This window comes from Salvelinus alpinus, chromosome 20, assembly GCF_045679555.1.
Source record: "Salvelinus alpinus chromosome 20, SLU_Salpinus.1, whole genome shotgun sequence".
Classification (NCBI taxonomy): Eukaryota; Metazoa; Chordata; class Actinopteri; order Salmoniformes; family Salmonidae; genus Salvelinus; species Salvelinus alpinus.
In genome coordinates, this window is record NC_092105.1 from 28745957 (window position 1) to 28766367 (window position 20411).

Here is a 20411-nt window from a genome sequence, read left to right on the forward strand (position 1 = left end):
GCAGTAAGACAATTGTAAATGTAATCAGTTTCCACCTTGTCAGTTCATTGACTTGTTTGAGCCACTGCCACCCATGACGTAAACTAACAGTGCAGTTAGATAGCTAATAGTGACAGTGCCAACTACTAGTGGTTTGTTTTGTTTCTGTCTTCGTCGTTCTCTCTATAGGTAAGCTAATGTATCCAACTACCTGGATGTTTTTCTACCCATAATTTGCTGTTTTTAGTATATCTAGTTGATTTTCAGTTTGGAGGATGAAGTGCTGATAGTGTTTTTATTATTTGTTCTGGGGAAAGTCTGAGGCCGATCTGACATCCTCTGGTGTGACGGAGAAGAGGGAATGGCCCCAGCCCTGACCAAGCTCTCCAAAGACGCCCACGGAATCCACTTGGCGACCACTCTCGCCCTCAACAACATGGATGCAGATGGGGCAATGCTCAACATGGAGTGTGATCCTCAGTTGAACCTGAAGGAGGGCAGCTATGCTCAGAGGGTGTGGCTCAACCTCTCCTCTCCGCCCTGTCTGGACACTTTTTGCTCTGGCACGAGTCCCCTTGAGGTTTCAGAGTCACTCCTGTCCCCTCTGCTACGGGCCTCGGCTGAACAGTACAACACAGTGCTTCTCTCCAGCCCTGGTTCCTTGTGCAACCTCCTGTTCCTCAACAAAAACCTGAAGAATTCCCTGGCGGCCTGTCCAAGTGCACAAGACATGTATTTTGTTCCCGTCACTGAACACAATAGCCACGGTGTGGTTCAGCAGCGGTGTCAGCACAGTGGCCAAGGACCAGATGGCTATGATATCCCCCAGTCACCTACAAAACACTGCCAGGGGGATCTCATGTCCCAGTACAACTCTGCTGTCCCCACACCCGGCATAGCGAGGCAGGAAGGGGGCACCATCAGCACAGACACAGCTCTAGCCCAGCCATGGACCAAAAGGACTAGGAGCCAAGGCCAGGAGCAGCCTGTGACTGCAATGGTGGAGGAGGCAGTGAGAGAGCAGACCCAGTGGTATCTCTCCCAACAAGCAGCCCTGTTAGGACAGGCTGGGCGGATCCAGAGGAGACTCCAGGCTCTGCTAGAGGACCACCTTTCTAGCCACTGCAGCCTCCAGCTGGAGGGTCTAAAGAAGAGGCAGGGCAGGGAGACCCCGGGTCCCCCCTCACCCCCAGCTGACACCAAACCCTTTGATCCAGCCATGGGGCAGAGACCGACAGGTACACAGAGCCACAGGACCCAGGCGCCTGCCCTACTGCAAACCTTCTCAGTCCCATCCTCTTCTAAAGACATCCAGGAGTTTGCCAGCTATGCCCAGGCTGTGCTGCGCACAGTGCATGAGGCTGTAGACTCTGATGTCACAGAGAGCAGCTCAGGTGAAGAATTGGAGCCTGAGCAGAAATGGGGGACCAGGTCTCGACCAGTGTGAGTAGAGACAGCGAGAGAGACATTCTGGTAATATGCTGTAATTATAATGTTGTAGAGTTGTTTCTCATGATTAATTAACAAATTGTTGTTCAGTTGAGTAAGAATGATAGTTTTCTATTTCAGGCTTCACTCGGATGCAAAAACATTGCCATAGGCTAAACTTAGGGCCCTATAAAAGTTTTATTTTTTGCCTGATTTGGTTTCTTCCAGGTTTCAGGTTTTTCAGGTTTTCGCTCTCAAAATATATATATATATTTTTTATAGAAAGTCAACAGCATTTGATGTTCTAAGTCAGGGATGGGCAACTTTGATGGGTGTTGGGGCCACACAAAAAAAATTGGAAATCATCATGAGAGGCCGCAGTGGCTCGCTGGTCTGCGTACCCACATCCATACCCACACATGCAGTCAACTGATTTGTGCAGTTAAACTGGCTTAACTAAATGCATTTTACCAGTAGCCATGGCCGACCCTGGCCTAAGCGGGATTTGGTTTTACTGGCCCTGTCTTTAAATGTTAGTTTAAAGTTAAATTCCTGCAATTCTACACATTTTGCCATGAACACAGAGAAACGTTTGCAATGTTATACCAAATTCCAGGCAATTCTACTCATTTTGCCATGACTTTTATATAGTGTTAACATACGCTACGTGATCAAAAGTAGGTGGACACCTGCTCGTTGAACATCTCATTCCAAAATCATGGGCATTAGCCTCCACTCTTCTGGGAAGGCTTTCCGCTAGGTGTTGGAACATTGCTGCGGGGACTTGCTTCCATTCAGCCACGAGCATTAGTGAGGTCAGACACTGATGTTGGGCGATTAGGCTTGCAGTCGGCATTCCAATTCATCCCAACGGTGTTCGATTGGGTTAAGGTTAGGGCTCTTCCACACCGATCTCAACAAATTATTTCTGTATGGACCTCGCTTTGTGCACGGGGGCATTGTCATGCTGAAACAGGAAAGAGCCTTCCTATAATTGTTGCCACAAAGTTGGAAGCACAGAATTGTCTAGAATGTCATTGTATGCTGTAGCGTTGATTGCCCTTCACTGGAACTAAGGGGCCTAGCCAGAACCATTAAAAACAGCCCCAGACCATTATTCCTCCTTCACCAAACTTTACAGTTGGCACTATGCATTGGGGCAGGTAGCGTTCTCATTGTATCCGCCAAACCCAGATTTGTCTTTTGGACTGCCAAATGGTGAAGTGTGATTTATCACTCTAGAGAATGCATTTCCACTGCTCCAGAGTTCAATGGCGACGAGCTTTACACCACTCCAGCCAATGCTTGGCATTGCACATGGTGATCTTAGGCTTGTGTGCGCGGCTGCTCGTCCATGGAAACCCATTTCATGAAGCTACCGACGAACTGTTTTTGTGCTGACATTGTTTCCAGAGGCAGTTTAGAACTCGGTAGTGAGTGTTGCAATGGAGGACAGACTATTTTTGCTGGCTACGCGCTTCTGCACTCAACGGTCCCGCTCTGTGAGCTTGTATAGGCTCCTATTTCACGGCTGAGCTGTTGTTGTCCAAGACGTTTCTACTTCACCATAACAGCACTTACAGTTGACCGGAGCAGCTGTAGCGGAGCAGAAATGTGATGAACTGACTTGTTGGGAAAGTGGCATTTTATGAAGGTGCCACATTGAAAGTTACAGCTCTTCAGTAAGGCCATTCTGCTGTCAAAGTTTGTCTGTGGAAAGTAAATGGCTGTGTCCTCGATTTTATACACCTGTCCCCAACGGGTAATCCACTAATTTGAAAGGGTGTCAACATACTTTGTTTATATAGTGTACTTCTATTGGTCAATTTCTTAAGCTAAGACAGGTGGGAGGAGGCGGTGCTCCAGTACAGTAGGTACCATAACGTTGGATGCCAACTGGCGATAAACCCCACAAGAAGAGGTGATGGTGAAAATGGTAGACAGTGGCTTTCATCCTCCACTGTCGGGCACTGTTTTCCCACAGTTCAGCTAACAACGGCGAGGGCAGGCGGGAGCGAAGGACACTGTGCTAGCTAGTCCTACAGAGGACGCCGGTACAGAGCAGGCAGAGGTGACACCTGTTTATGTGTGTGCGACACTGTCCTAGCTAACCTGCTAGTTAGGTAACTGGCACACGGTGTCGCTAACTAGCAGGTTAGCTAGGACACAGTGTCGCACACATTTAAACAGGGAAGTTATTTACTGCTGCTCTTTAATTATTTGTTATTCTTACTTTTTTAGGTTTTTTCTTAACTACATTGTTGGTAAGGGCTTGTAAGTAGAGGTCGACCGATTATGATTTTTCAACACCGATACCGATTATTGGAGGACCAAAAAAAGCCAATACCGATTTGTCGGACAATTTTTATTTGTAATAATGACAATTACTACAATACTGGATGAACACTTATTTTAACTTAATATAATACATCAATAAAATCAATTTAGCCTCAAATAAATAATGAATCATGTTCAATTTGGTTCAAATAATGCAAAAACAAAGTGTTGGAGTGTCACGAGTCCCGCCGAAGATGGTGCCTCTTCCTGTTCGGGCGGCGCTCGGCGGTCGTCGTCACCGGCCTACTAGCTGCCATCGATTTCTTTTCCTTTTGTTTCTGTTAGTTTGGGCTGATTGGGTGCACCTGTTTTGAGTTTAGTTTTGTGGGTTGGTTATTTAAGGGAAGTAAGCCCGCTGGGTTTTGTGCGGGCTTGTTATTCTGTTTTTTGGTGGTGGTGATTTTGATAGTGGATTCTGTCCTATATATGTTGGACTGTATTTTTGACGCGTCCTTTGTTGTGTGGCGTAGCCGTCTCATTTGATTATTTCTGATTGAAATAATAAATTCCACTTGCTCGGAACTCCCTGCTCTCTGCACCTGACTCCTTCATTTCACCATTGGATTTGTAACATGGAGAAGAAAGTAAAAGTGCAATATGTGCCATGTAAAAAAACCTAACGTTTAAGTACCTTGCTCAGAACATGAGAACATAAAAGCTGGTGGTTCCTTTTAACATGAGTCTTCAATATTCCCAGGTAAGAAGTTTTAAGTTGTAGTTATTATAGGAATTATAGGACTATTTCTCTCTATGCCATTTGTATTTCATATACCTTTGACTATTGGATGTTCTTATAGGCACTTTAGTATTGCCAGTGTAACAGTATAGCTTCCGTCCCTCTCCTCGCCCCTACCTGGGCTCGAACCAGGAACACATCGACAACAGCCACCCTTGAAGCATCGTTACCCATCGCTCCACAAAAGCTGCGGCTCTTGCAGAGCAAGGGGAACAACTACCCCAAGTCTCAGAGCGAGGGATGTCACTGATTGAAAAGCTATTAGTGCGCACCCCGCTAACTAGCTAGCCATTTCACATCGGTTACACCAGCCTAATCTCTGCAGTTGATAGGCTTGAAGTCATAAACAGCTCAATGCTTGAAGCATTGCGAAGAGCTGCTGGCAAAACGCACGAAAGTGCTGTTTGAATGAATGCGTACGAGCCTGCTGCTGCCTACCATCGTTCAGTCAGACTGCTCTATCAAATATCAAATCATAGACTTAATTATAACATAATAACACACAGAAATACGAGCCTTTGGTCATTAATATGGTCGAATCCGGAAACTATCATTTCGAAAACAAAACGTTTATTCTTTCAGTGAAATACGGAACCGTTACGTATTTTAACTAACGGGTGGCATCCATAAGTTTAAATATTCCTGTTACATTGCACAACCTTCAATGTTATGTCATAATTACGTAAAATTCTGGAGATTTAGTTCGCCATGAGCCAGGCGGCCGAAACTGTTGCATATACCCTGACTCTGCGTGCAATGAACGCAAGAGAAGTGACACAATTTCACCTGGTTAATATTGCCTGCTAACCTGGATTTCTTTTAGCTAAATATGCAGGTTTAAAAATATATACTTCTGTGTATTGATTTTAAGAAAGGCATTGATGTTTATGGTTAAGTACAGTCGTGCAACGATTGTGCTTTTTTCGCAAATGCGCTTTTGTTAAATCATCCCCCGTTTGGCGAAGTTGGCTGTCTTTGTTAGGAAGAAATAGTCTTCACACAGTTGGCAATGAGCCAGGCGGCCCAAACTGCTGCATATACCCTGACTCTGTTGCAAGAGAAGTGACACAATTTCCCTAGTTATAAGAAATTCATGTTAGCAGGCAATATTAACTAAATATGCAGGTTTAAAAATATATACTTGTGTATTGGTTTTAAAAAAGGCATTGATGTTTATGGTTAGGTACAAGTTGGAGCAACGACACTCCTTTTTCGCGAATGCGCACAGCATCGATTATATGCAACGCAGGACATGCTAGATAAACTAGTAATATCATCAACCATGTGTAGTAAACTAGTGATTATGATTGATTGTTTTTTTATAAGTTAAGTTAAATGCTAGCTAGCAACTTACCTTGGCTTCTTACTGCATTCACATAACAGGCAGGCTCCTCGTGGAGTGCAATGTAAGGCAGGTGGTTAGAGCGTTGGACTAGTTAACCGTAAGGTTGCAAGATTGAATCCCCGAGCTGACAAGGTAAAAATCTGTCGTTCTGCCCCTGAACAAGGCAGTTAACCTCTACTGCCTCAGAAACCCGGATCCGGGAGCACCCCCCACCCCCCACACACTGATTAGCATAGCTAGCATAGCTTCACAAGTAAATAGTAGCATCTAAATATCATTAAATCACAAGTCCAAGACACCAGATGAAAGATACAGATCTTGTGAATAAAGCCACCATTTCAGATTTTTAAAATGTTTTACAGGGAAGACAAAATATGTAAATCTATTAGCTAAACACGTTAGCAAAATACACCACTTTTCTAACTCCATCAGTTTCTTACTCCTTCAGGTGCTATCACCAATTCGGCTAAACTAAGATATTGATAGCCACTAACCAAGAAAAAACCTCTTCAGATGACAGTCTGATAACATATTTATGGTATAGGATAGGTTTTGTTAGAAAAAAGTGCATATTTCAGGTAGAAATCACAGTTTACAATTGCACCGACCATCACAAATCGACTAGAATTACTAGATAGAGCAACGTGTATGACCAATTTACTCATCATAAAACATTTCATAAAAATAGACAAAGCATAGCAATGGAAAGACCCAGTTCTTGTGATTTCAGACCATATTTCAGATTTTCTAAGCGTTTTTCAGCGAAAACACAATAAATCGATAAGTTAGCATACCACATGTGCAAACGTTACCAGAGCATCGATTCCAGCCAAAGAGCGCTATAACGTAATCACCGCCAAAATATATTAATTTTTTCACTAACCTTCTCAGAATTCTTCCGATGACACTCCTGTAACATCATTTTACAACATACATATACAGTTTGTTCGAAAAGGTGCATATTTAGCCATACAAAACCGTGGTTACACAATAAAAATACTAGGAAATCAAGCCTCAATATGTCTGACGTCATCTATCAGAGTGATCTAGTTTAATTGAAAGCTAATCATATACTTGACTAAAAAATACAGGGTTGACAGGATTCGAAAGACAAATTAGTTCTTAATGCAACCGCTGACTTACATTTTTAAAATTATCCTTACTTTTCAATACAGGGTTCGCCAAGTGACGCGATAACAAACAAAATGGCGAAATATGCGTTTAAAATATTTCGACAGAACAACGATTTATCATATTAAATATTGCTTACTTTGAGCTGTTCTTCCATCAGATTCTTGGGCAATGTATCCTTTCTATGTTGTAATCTTCTTTTGGTCGATAGATGTCCTCTGTCCTTCGAAATATCCACTAACGATCGAACGGGACCACAAAACGTGTCCAAAGTTTCAGAGTGCACAACAAAGAAATTCCTCAAAGTCGCACTAAACGGATATAAATTGCTATAAAACGGTTCAAATTAACTACATTATGATGTTTTTAACAACTATAACGACTGAAAACATGACCGGAGAAATATTGCTGGTTAGACAACGATTTGGAACGAGGCAAGTCCGATGTCCTTCACGCTTCAGGCGCGCGACGAGAAAGGGAGGTCCCTATACATTTTGGTCTTTTATAATGGCTGTGATTGTGCAATCGATTCCATTCAAAACGTGATGACGTACAGACACCCAGAGGAAGACGTAGGCAGTGTCGGTTTCTTCATAGCATTCACTGTCGCCTTAAAAACAGACTCCAGATCAGGGGTAAAAATTTCTGAAATCTGACCCCTGTCATGAAAAGTGCTGTAGATATTGTTCTGTACCACTCAGAGACAAAATTCCAACTTCTATAGAAACTAGAAAGTGTTTTCTATCCAATAATAACAATAACAATAACAATAACAATTTAGCACGAGGCAGTTTAATTTGGAGACCCAAATATGCTAATGCGGAACAGCACCCCCTATAGTTCCAAGAAGTTAACCCACCGTTCTTAGGCCGTCATTGAAAATAAGAATGTGTTCTTAACTGAGTTGCCTAGTTAAATAAAGTTGTAAAAAAAAAAATTGGTGTCCAAAAAGACCGATTTCCGATTGTTATGAAAACTTAATCGGCCCTGATTAATCGGTCGACCTCTAGTTCATTCCATCTTCTTGGCTTAGTAAGTGGGCTGCCACAGCATGGGATTGAGAAGTTGACTCAACACTCTCCAGGACCTTCAGTTTGGCATTATATGCTGCTATGTCTGTTTCCAATGCAATTTTTTCCATCCTAACATTCAGTTAAGCTTTCTATTGTTCCAGTTGAGCTTTCTCCAGTTCCAATGCATGTCCTGTAATGATGCTTGGCGAGCTAGTAGAGCTGCTCGTTCTGCATCAGCTTTTAGGCATGCAGAGGACACTGCGGAGGCCGTCTCAGAATACTTTGTTTTCCTTTATATTTTTGACACATTGGAAATGCTGTCGTGTGGTTCAATGAGCATTTGTGGCTCAACTTAAGCTTTTTTCCATATTTCCAACTCTTTCAGGAAATGTTCATAAGTCCTCATTCTTGGGTGATAATAGTTACTGCTCTCCTGTTCCTGTTCCTCTTCTGTGACCAGCTCTAGCACAGATTTATGAGCATTCTTAGTCATTGAGAACAGCATCAAATGCTTCAAGACCCTCATTCACAGTTTCAATGTTTCCTCCATCAACAAGAAGGACTTTTATTTCATTCATTTTGCGTGTACACACCAAGTTTGCCTCTCCGGGCTGCATAGAGTGAATTTAGATGCTCCTCTGCCCTCTCCAGTGGGGTCTTATTTGGGATTTAATCCGCCATCATTCCCTTTTAGTTCACTCAATTTACAATGACACAGTTGTTGGTTTGATTGTTAAACGCAATGCCCCGTTAGACCTTTAATGCTTTAAAACAGTCATCCATTTCAGCATATTAACCCATTTTTTAATTGAACATGTGCAAGTTCTGCATTTTAGATGCGTTTTAAACATTTCATCCCATTATAAGTGTTGTCCCCTTTAATGAAGTTTAAACAGGCAGTATATTTAGATCCTTTAGTTGCGTTCCGTTGATGCATTGCATTTCCATGTTAGGCCAAATATTAGATATATGATTAGGCTACATTGTGCATTGGATCTCAGTGCTTCCCAAACTTAAACTTCTTAATTGTTTTGAATTCCATTCCCAAGTTTATCAAACGTTCCAATTATAAGCATATTTGCGCTTCCATAATATGCATGATCAAACGATCGCATTGATCAGGGCAGCTCATTCATTCGCAGTGGTTACTCACAGCTGGCGAATTCTAGAGTCCTTCCAAGCGAGTTGTCCTTATGGTCCGCATGCAATGACAAATAGAACAATATCCACCGTGTGTCCGAACCGGAGCTTTCCTTCCGATAGTAATCCATCACGGAATCCTTTGACTTGATTGTAGTGGCTTCCTTTCCTCTTTACCATAGCCACTGCCCTAGCCTGAAAGCGGGGTTGTTTCGTACGCGTACAGTCCACATTCAAAGTTTCCAAACGGCCAAAACATTCAATGAGATCCAGGGATATGGTGCAACAAAAAGGTTTATTCTTCTTATATCTAACAAATGATTCTCCAATCAACTTAAAGCATAGATTAATTGACATGGAAAATACATATGACCTGTCTGTATGGTCAAAAGACTATACCGCTCCCGCGTCTAGCTAGGACTTGTCCCCCGAAGGCCCAACTTCCTGCCTTTATCCTAACACACTTACCACAGTACAATGAATGGGCAAGAGGGGAGGGGGGGGCATAAACTAACAACAAATTAATACATCTCAATCAGGTAAATATAAATCATAAAGGTACGTACCTAATATTTAATCATATACATTCATATTTAATATATTTCCCCAAACGTACAATGAGCTCTGTATGTTCTGTCTTTTATACAAATAAGTCCAAATCGGCTCTAACACAGTGGCTTGGAAATACAATTCAATTCAAAAGGAGGCAAATAATTACTATCTAAACCTTCTGTCATTTTGATGTCGCCAGATTGACTTCAGATGCAGTGTAATGTTAGCTAAGATTGAGGGGAGGTCACCGGTGTCACGACTCCGACCGAGGCAGGCTCTCCTTCCCGTTCGGGTGGCGCTCGGCGGTCGTCGTCACCGGCCTATTAGCTGCCACTGATCCTTTTCTCCCCCTCCTTTTCTCCCCCTCCTTATGTGTTTATTGGTTACACCTGTTTTGTGTTTGTGCTTAATTAGTTGGGCTTTATCAGTCAGCCGGCCCGCCCGTTTCTTTGTGCGGGATTGTTAGTGTGTAAGCTTGGTGTTTGTTCGGACTACGTGTTTATGTATGTTCGAGTTTGTTTACTGGACTGTTTTTCGTTCCCCGTGTCTGAGGCAGTTTACGTAGAGCACCCAGTGTATTAGTGGGGTGGCCGAAGTGCCGTGTTTCATTAAAAGGAACATTGTTATTTAATCCTCTGTTTTTCCTGCGCCTGACTTCGCACTCCGACACCAGTCCTTACAACCGGATTTTAGCTATCAATATTGCCATCTGTCTAAAGTTCATTTGACGTCATGATAATGCTGGCAAAGTTGTTTCCTACTAAAAATTAAACTACTTTAGCAATGTCATCGTATTTCCAGGCATTATAGTGTAATTTGTGACTAAACAGTCGTTAGCCTCTGTCCAGGAATTATGTACAGCTCCCAAACATGCTCAATGTCTGGTGAGTATTCAGACCATGGAAGAACTGGGACATTTTCAGATTCCAGGAATTCCAGGAATCCTTGCATTATCATTCTGAAACATGAAGTGATGGCGGTGGATGAATGGCACAACAATGGGCCTCAGGATCTCATCACGGTACCTCTGTGCATTCAAATTGCCATTGATAAAATGCAATTGTGTTCGTTGTCTGTAGCTTATGCCTGTTCATACCATAACCTCACCGCCACCATTGGGAACTCTGTTCAATGTTGACATCAACAAACTGCTCGCCCACACGATGCCAAACACGCTGCCTGCCATCTGCCTGGTACAGTTGAAACCGGGAATCATCCGTGAAGAGCACACTTCAAAGGTGAGCATTTGCCCACTGAAGTAGGTTACGATGCTGAACTGCAGTCAGGTCAAGACTCTGGTGAGGACGACGAGCATGCAGATGCGCTTCCCTGAGACTGTTTCTGATTGCTGGTGCAGAAATTCTTTGGTTGTGCAAACCCACAGTTTCATCAACTGTCCGGGTGGCTGTTCTCAAATGATCTCTCAGGTGAAGAAGCCGGATGTGGAGGACCTGGGCTGGCACGGTTACAAGTGTTCTGCGGTTGAGAGGCCAGTTGGACGTACTGCCAAATTCTCTAAAACAACTTCAACTGCTCTGGTGGACATTCCTGCAGTCAGCATGCCATTTGCATGCTCCCTCAAAACTTGAGATATCTGTGGCATCGTGTTGTGGCATCGTGTTGTGACACAACTACACATTTTAGAGTGGCCTTTAAATTTCCCTAGCACAAGGTGCACCTGTGTAATGATCATGCTGTTTAATTAATCAGCTTCTTGATATGCCACACCTGTCAGGTGGATGTATTACCTTGGCAAAGTATAAATACTCACTAACAGGGTTGTAAACAAATTTGTGCACACAATTTGAGAGAAATAAGCTTTTTGTGTGTATGGAACATTTCTGAGATCATTTATTTCAGCTCATGAAACATGGGACCAACACTTTACATGTTAAGTTTATATTTTGTTCAGTACATGTCACAACAGGTCTAAATATGTCATGACAGTGTTATGACCATATGACAGGTTATGACAAGTCCAGATGTTATGCCTTGACATGGTTATGAATGTGTCATAATGTGTTATGATGCTAGGTGTCAAGTAAAGTGTTACCATATGACTAGGATTGTGGTTTAAGCTTGTGGACAGCTAAATCAAGTTTATATGGAAACCAGTAGAACAGGAGAGAAATGCTGATTTTAAAATAGTATCAATAGAAAGCTGGGATCCTCCTCTGTTCAATAGACTAGCCAACTCTGTTTTCACTGGAATTGTAATAAGAATTTTTGCGCAATGGCTGGGCTTATATTAGCCTACAGGTTTCACTTAAAGCATCAACCAACCTCGCTGCCTGACAGGTGATATTCCACTCAAACTAAGCTCAGTATGCAGTACGTGTGTGATAAACGAGATGCATGACGGTCTAACAAAAATACACACCCGCCAATTTAATTCCACTAAATTATGTTAATTGACCTTTTATAAACCGATGCATGATCGGTCAAATTCATTTTCGGCGGCTAACTGATCAAAGGTAAACCGTTAACATCCCTAAAAGGCACATTTACATCTCTTACCATTCAAAACCCACACAGAAGATGCTGAATTTAACCAAATTACTTTCAGATCTTAGTATTGGCAGATAAATTATGTGAATATTGTTCCTACATGACTCCTACAGAGAGAGACAGACTGTAATGTTTAACCGGTTCTATGGTGGCAGAACAGGAATATTTAATTTACCTCAGTGGTACTTTACAGCTTGATGAAGTCAAGAGTCTGGTTATGATAGACTGGGAGTGGTGTCTGTCATCTTGGTGCTTGTCAGGAGGTACGGAGAGTACCCACTTTCAGTCGCACATTCGGTGTACAGGCTGCATGCTCCCTGGGGCGCAGGGTGTGGGTGTGAAAGTCACAGGGACCACCCTCACTTCACTGGAAGCCTGTTAAAGGCTGGTACTGTACTTGTCATACGTCCTTCAGCTTGCATTATTGTGAATTATGGTTTTAAATCAAATCCTTTATGGTAGAAGAAAATACAGTATTATACCATCTCAATGTCATTTTTGCTGAAAGTGATACGTGTAATATCCTCATCTAATGTAACCCTCATTACCCTTCTTTGGACACTGTGTTAACTATCCTCCAAACGAGCTTCAATGCCATACAACACTCCTTCCGTGGCCTCCAACTGCTCTTAAACGCTAGTAAAACCAAATGCATGCTTTTCAACCGTTCGCTGCCCGCACCCGCCCGCCCGACTAGCATCACTACTCTGGACGGTTCTGACTTAGAGTATGTGGACAACTACAAATACCTAGGTGTCTGGCTAGACTGTAAAACTCTTCTTCCAGACTCATATTAAACATCTCCAATCCAAAATTAAATCTAGAATCAGCTTCCTATTTCGCAACAAAGACACCTTCACTCACGCCGCCAAAAATACCCTCGTAAAACTGACTATCCTACCAATCGACTTCGGCGATGTCATTTACAAGATAGCTTCCAATGCTCTACACAGACTACATCCAGTTTGCTATCACAGTGCCATCTGTTTTGTCACCAAAGCCCCTTATACCACCCACCACTGCGACCTGTATGCTCTAGTCGGCTGGCCCTCGCTACATATTCGTCGCCAGACCCACTGGCTCCAGGTCATCTATAAGTCTATGCTAGGTAAAGCTCTGCCTTCTCAGCTCACTGGTCATCCTCAAAACCAACACCTCCTTTGGCCGCCTTTCCTTCCAGTTCTCTGCTGCCATTGACTGGAACGAATTGCAAAAATCGCTGAAGCTGGAGACTTATATTTCCCTCAATAACTTTAAACATCAGCTAACCGATCGCTGCAGCTGTACATAGCCCATCTGTAAATATCCCACCCAATCTACCTACCTCATCTCCATATTGTTTTTTATTTACTTTTCTGCTCTTTTGCACACCAGTATTTCTACTTGTGCATCACCATCTGCTCATCTATCACCCCAGTGTTAATTTCCTAAATTGTTGTTTTGCACACACTGTATATAGACTTTTTTTTCCTATTGTGTTATTGACTGTACGCTTGTTGATTCTATGTGTAACTTTGTTTGTGTCGCACTGCTTTGCTTTATCTTGGCCAGGTCGCAAGCTTACGTGGTTAAATAAACGTGTTTTTTTTTTTTTTTTTTTTACTCCCTCCTCCTACCTCCCTTGGTCTGCAGTCTCGACTCCCATGGGAGAGCCGTGTGTTCCCGCTGTGTGAGGATGAGGCTCTAAGGTGTCATGAAGAGGAGCAGCAGGAGCCTCGCTTGGAGGAGAGGGAGAAGACCAGCAGCACAGATGACAGCAGCAGCTCTGTCGTCACCCCCATTCTCAGCCCTGTCCAGTACATCACCACCACCAGCTGGAAACGATGAGAACAACACCCTTACTGCAGTCACCTGAAACGACTTGGCTGTACCATGGCACAGGTACATCACAGCCACTGACAGACAGTTCATAATGTTTCACTTTTTATTGTTAATATATGTAGATTTTAAATATTTCATGTGCAATTTTTTTTTAAACAGTATAGTTGTACTGTATTTCTCCCGATTGGCACAGCGGTCTAAGGTACTGCATCTCAGTGCTAGAGGCGTCACTACAGACCCTGGTTCGATTCCAGGCTGTATCACAACTGTCCGTGATTGGTAGTCCCAATTGGCCCAGCGTCGTCCGGGTTTGGCCGGGGTAGGCCATCATTGTAAATAAGAATTTGTTCTTAACTGACTTGCCTAGTTATATAAAGGTTAAATAAATAAAACACATATAGCTAGGCTGGATTTGTTATGAAACAATAGAAGTTTATGAGACCAACTACATGTAACTGCACCCACTCATCCATTGGTTAATGGTTATATATGGAAAGAGTGTTCCACACATCATTCCTTAAATTCTGACCAGTTTCCCAGTCCCTGCCCATGAAAAACATCCCCACAGCATGATGCTGCCACCACTATGCTTCACTGTAGGGATGGTTTCTCGGGGTGATGTGAGGTGTTGGGTTTGCACCAGACATAGCGTTTTCCTTGATGGCCAAAAAGCTCAATTTTAGTCTCATTTGGCCAGAGTACCTTCTTCCATATGTTTGGGGAGTTCCCCACATGCCTTTTGGCGAACACCAAATGTGTTTGCTTATTTTTTTCTTTAAGCAATGGCTTTTTTCTGGCCACTCTTCCATAGTGCCCAGCTATGTGGAGTGTATGTCTTAAAGTGGTCCTATGGACAGATACTCCAATCTCCGCTGTGGAGCTTTGCAGCTCCTTCAGAGTTGTCTTTGGTCTCTTTGTTGCCTCTGATTTAATGCCCTCCTTGCCTGGTCTGTGCGTTTCGGTCGGTGCCCCTCACTTGGCAGGTTTGTTGTGGTGCCATATTCTTTCCATTTTTTAATAATGGATTTAATGTTTAAGATATTTTTTATAACACGACCCTGATCTGTACTTCTCCACAACTTTGTCCCTGACGTGTTTGGAGAGCTCCTTGGTCTTCATGGTGCCGCTTGCTTGGTGGTACCCCTTGCTTAGTGGCATTGCAGACTCTGGGGCCTTTCAGAACAGGTACTGAGATCACGTGACATATCATGTGATATACTGAGATCATGTGTAGGATCATGTGACACTTAGATTGCACACAGGTGGACTTTATTTAATTAATTATGTGACTTCGTAAGGTAATTGGTTGCACCAGATCTTATTTAGGGGCTTCAAAGCAAAGGGGGTGAATACATATGCACGCACCACTTTTTTCCTTTTTTAAAAATATATATATATTTTTAAACAAGTCATTTTTTTATTTTCACTTCACCAATTTGGACTATTTTGTGTATGTCCATTACATGAAATACCCCCCCAAAAATCAATTTAAATTACAGGTTGTAATGCAACAAAATAGGAAAAACGCCAAGGGAGATGAGTACTTCTGCAAGGCACTGTATGTATGTAGTAGATATTTTTACCCCAAAAAATATATGGGGAATTGGAAATGATGCAGACAATTACATCGATTTAAGCAACAATCTATCCGCAATATTAAAGCCGATCCACCCCCCAATTTGTTATTTTTTTAAACTGCATTAAGGGCTTGTAAGTATTTCACTGTAAGGTCTACAGATGTTGTGTTCGGCGCATGTGACAAATACAATTTGATCCGATTTATCTACTTTCATCTTCCATGTGGATGATTACTTTACACTACACCCAGAATATTCCTGTCCACAGGTCCATATCATAAAGACACATCTATACCACAATAAATGCAAATTAGCAATTTTTTAACCATTGAGGAAGCTTATACAGTGCTACATTCATATATTCCTTTTTGGTTTCTGTTGCTGACCAATCATTTACATATTTACAATGTAAATATGTTGTATTTGAATTAGTATTCCTTGTTGGTGCCTCATACCCTCAGATATTGACAGGGTTTATTTTCCATCACTTGAGCACCCAGAGTAACTCCCTGTACACATACAATAAACATCTTGATTTTCAGAAATGTCGTTTACCTATATCGTGATGGATGAATTGACTTATACCATAGTCAACGGGCCTCTGGCTATTCTCAACATATTGGCAAACTTGTTTTTTGCTTTTTGCCTCTTCTGTCCACCGCGAGGCAGAGAGGGACTCAAACAGCCTGTGAAGTTACTCCTGGGATTCTTGGTTTTCTGCACCACAATTTTCCAGGTCTCTCTATTCACGGCGGAATGCTTGTGGCTACTCTCTGAAAGCAAAGAGTCCCGGAATGTTGATGTGTTTGTAGCGTTTGCTGCATTTACCAGCATGTCGACCTCCGTTTGGCTGAATTTCTTCTACTACACCCAGATCGTCCCAGCACAGCGAGCTCTCTTCATCTGGGTGAAGAGGAACATCAAAATCATCATTTACTGGGGCCTGTTTGTCGACAGAGTTTTCTTTCTGTTTGCCTTGGCATTAGAAGTTAATTTCACCATTACCGAAGGAAACGTTAACATCACTTACACATCAACAAACGACACTGTTTCTGGCTCTACAGATGGACTGCATTACACTGACCTGGTGTGTTTCTATTCCAAAATGATCTACATGTTTTTTTGTCTGTGTGTGATGGTGGGGTCGAGCTGGGTCACAGTGTGCTACCTGCGTAGACACATGAAGAGTATGAAAGAGAGCGGCAGCACCTTCTCCTCTCCCCGCCTGCACCATCAGATGAGGGTCACCATCACTGGGATCCTGCAGGGAATTCTGTATTTCCTTTGTGCTCTGTGGATCTTCCTTAATTTCTTCAGCGACAATTACCCCTCCTCTATAAAATTTGACTATTATACTTACTACACTGTCATCTCTCTCTACATGTTTGGCACCACTGTTAACCTTGGTATCGGTCAGTCTGTTTTCAGACAGAGGGCAGCTGATATTTGGCTCAAAGCCCAACAAGCTGTAAGGTCATTGAAGTTGTGTGGTACTGTAATTTCTCTTGAACATATACAAGTAACATAAATGGTAGTAGCATCTGTCGACTAACAATGAACTTTGTTCCGGTATAAACGTTTTGTGTCACTGATGATTTGAACAAATCATGGTATTACAGGTGCTTGCGTCTTTCTAATTTCTAAAGGGAAAGGGACATTTGGCCGCAGACTTGCCCGAAACTGGTTGAGAGTTTCGGTTTAGAGAGCTGGAGACTTTGCTAGTCTCGTTAGTAACTTTTCTAACATGTCTCCCCCAGAATTTAATTGAGCATCTGACGCAATTACGCAAGATTTTAGTTCTGGGTGTCTGAGATGAATGGTACTGAGACTACAACAGTAAATATGAAATACAGTTGAATGACATTAAAGTAATATCAAAAACCCCAAAACTAAAATCATGTAAAATGGCATCAGCTACTCGTTGCTGTCCATGAGAGATTAATATTTTAGAGTGGTAGTTAGTTCACTTTATTTCATCTGGCCCATAATGTAGCTATTATATGATAACCTATATAAAATTTTACAAATGAGTAATATAGGGGTTTAATTTATTTTTAATTTCATTTTGTTTACTTGTTGACTTGGCCCTGTGTTTTCCATCTTTATCCGAGATGCAAAACAGGTTACGGTACATTTTAAGGTGTTTTCCATATCCCAGCATGTGCTACACTGTACTTCATTTGTTTTTCCATCATAACTCCTTCAGTTGGACATCTATCAGTTTTGTAAAAGTTTAAAAAGATGGATAAATCATTCCAGGTGATTCAGTAATGATATTATATTTTTAAGCCATTATCGTCTGATAACGATATGAAGGACGATATACCCTGCCTCCGTAATAGATATACCTCAGAAAACTGTGAGTTGGACAAGATCCCTTCAGAATTGTTGTTGTAGTCCAGCAGGCCCCAATAAAAAGTTGCAATGTAAAGAGTTTATGCTACATTTACTTTGTTCTTTTGTTGCCTGAGTGAGACACCCTGAAATCCCTGACACTGGTGAGGTGTTCAGCATTTGAGCACCTGGAATCTGAGAGAGAAGATAACACTGCAAACATATTCCATGCAGCATGCCTAAATCAAAATGGATATCTTGGCTTTTGCCATAGTCAATAGGCCTCTCGCTATTCTCAACATATTGGCCAACTTGTTTTTTGCTTTCTGTTCTGTCCACCGTGAGGCAGAGAGAGACTGAAACATCCTATAAAGATACTCCTGGGATTCTTGGTTTGCTGCACAACTGTTTACGTGGTCTCTCTTATTGCAGTGAAATGTTTGTGTTGATTCCCCTTCACTGAACAGTTGGAGCTCTGCTTTGCTGCTTCTCTGACAGTGGGGTACACTTTATCCCCCAGCATTTCAACCTCTGTTAGGCAGGTTTTTTCTACTACACCCAGATTGTCCCAGCCCAGCTGGCGCGCTTCATCTGGGTGAAGAGGAACATCAAAATCATCATCTACTGGGGCCGTCATCATCTTCCTCCAAGCCATATGACTGCTAAACAGTTATGTGTTTAACTTTTCTATTATTTATCAGTTTTCTTTCTCTTTGCATTGTTAGGAAAGACCTGTAAGTACACCTCTTGTTTAGGAATCATGTGATGAATACATTTTGGTTTTATTTTATTACACAAAGGAGGCATGTCTTTGTCATGAAAGAGAGCGGCAGCCCTTTCTCCTCTCCCTGACTGAAGAGTCAGATGAGGGTCACCATCACTGGGATCCTGCAGGGAATTCTCTACTTCCTTTGGGCTCTGTAGATTGTCGCTGATTTCATCAGCTCCAAAATTTGACTTAGTACAGACTTTGACAATAATTTGAATATTTTCCACACAGTCGTCTCTCTCTACATGCTTGTCACCACTGTTAACCTTGGTATTGGTCAGTCTGTTTTCAGACAGAGGGCAGCTGATATTTGGCTCAAATCCCAACAAGCTGTAATGTCATTGAAGTTGTGTGGATAAAGGATGAAACAATCGCAGTTGTAAGACATTGTGTTAAGATAAAAAGGAAGATAAAGGGCCAGCTTCATGGACGCACATTAATATTGGATTTAATCAATATTATAATGGCACCTTGACTTCATATTCAGTACATTGCATCAGTTATTCCTGGACTATGGTTAATAATCTTCCTCTGGAAATATTGAATCACAGAACACAGGCTAAGGGTTAAATCTGGAATTTTGTATGTCTGTGAAATTAAATGTTTAGTTCTTGATTTTTCTGTCAATTCTCACATAGAAACTTAAATGGGAGGAATGATATTTTATATGTATTTGTATCGCAAACCATTTTTGAGAAAATCATTATGAAAGTGGCCATTTCATGCCTTTTTTGGACCTATACATGTCTCCTGTAAGACCCCATGATTACTGAACCGTACACGACACAGACACCATCTTGATGTCATTATACACCTTAGAATGTGCTCTAAAATATGGAGCATGACTAGGTTCTGAAATAAAGATTTTCACATGTATTTATTTTGTTAATTTTACGACAATGTTTGGAACAGTATACTCTACTTGTACATCCAATTTACAAAGTGGGTGCTATAATACTTTTTAAGTTATGATCTATTTTATGAGCACCACCAATACAGTGAAAGGGAAAATGGATTCAGAGGGAATTCCCTCTGCTGGTGATTTGCAGAATGTGATTGTTTAATAATCTATAATGTAAATTTCTATCTATAAAATGGCTCATATCGTCAAAGGTAGCAGAGCATCCACTCTGGAAATGTCACATGTTTGACGAGTATATTGTTACAAACAATATGTAAAAAATTAAGCTAAATCAAAAAGTACTTTTGAGATATATCTTTAATGTTATTCTGCCCTTGAGTTGCGTTCCCATGCAAAACTAGACAGATAGCTAACAACTAAGTCTTCAATAAAACTCCCAAGGCGTGACTTTTCTTGAATTAATATATTGAAAACATTTATGTCGTGAAACTGCAAAATACAGAAAATAATATTCTTTAGTATTTAATTCACACCGACATACTGTAGCTGTACATTATACATTTGAAGTTGCATGAATACAAAGCACATGCTAAGGTACCATGCATCTGGCATGATGCCAAACCATATAGCTAATTGTTACTCATATGATAATTGGCTAACTCCTTTAATTACTCTAATAATGTACAACCATCTCTGTAGAATAACAAAGCATATTACACTAGAAACCGTAACAAAACTACAGTATTGTATATTTTACAATTCGTTTGCATGACGCACGAGCAAAATAATACAGCTGACGGCATACATGAAAGGCATTGCAATTTGTGTGAGTAAATGCAACCAACCAAGGGGTAGAATGACACCAAGATGTTGTCTGTA

General features: G+C 41.7%; 1 protein-coding gene across 1 annotated transcript; it reads left to right on the plus strand.

Annotated features, from left to right (window-relative positions):
* The first annotated feature begins 302 nt into the window (after nt 1-302).
* On the plus strand, nt 303-19042 carry LOC139546635 (uncharacterized). Its single transcript, XM_071355249.1, has 2 exons — nt 303-1422; nt 13802-19042. The coding sequence occupies exons 1-2, from the start codon at nt 341-343 to the stop codon at nt 13854-13856; spliced, it is 1137 nt and encodes a 378-aa protein (XP_071211350.1). The 5' UTR covers nt 303-340; the 3' UTR covers nt 13857-19042.
* Nucleotides 19043-20411: the final 1369 nt, after the last annotated feature.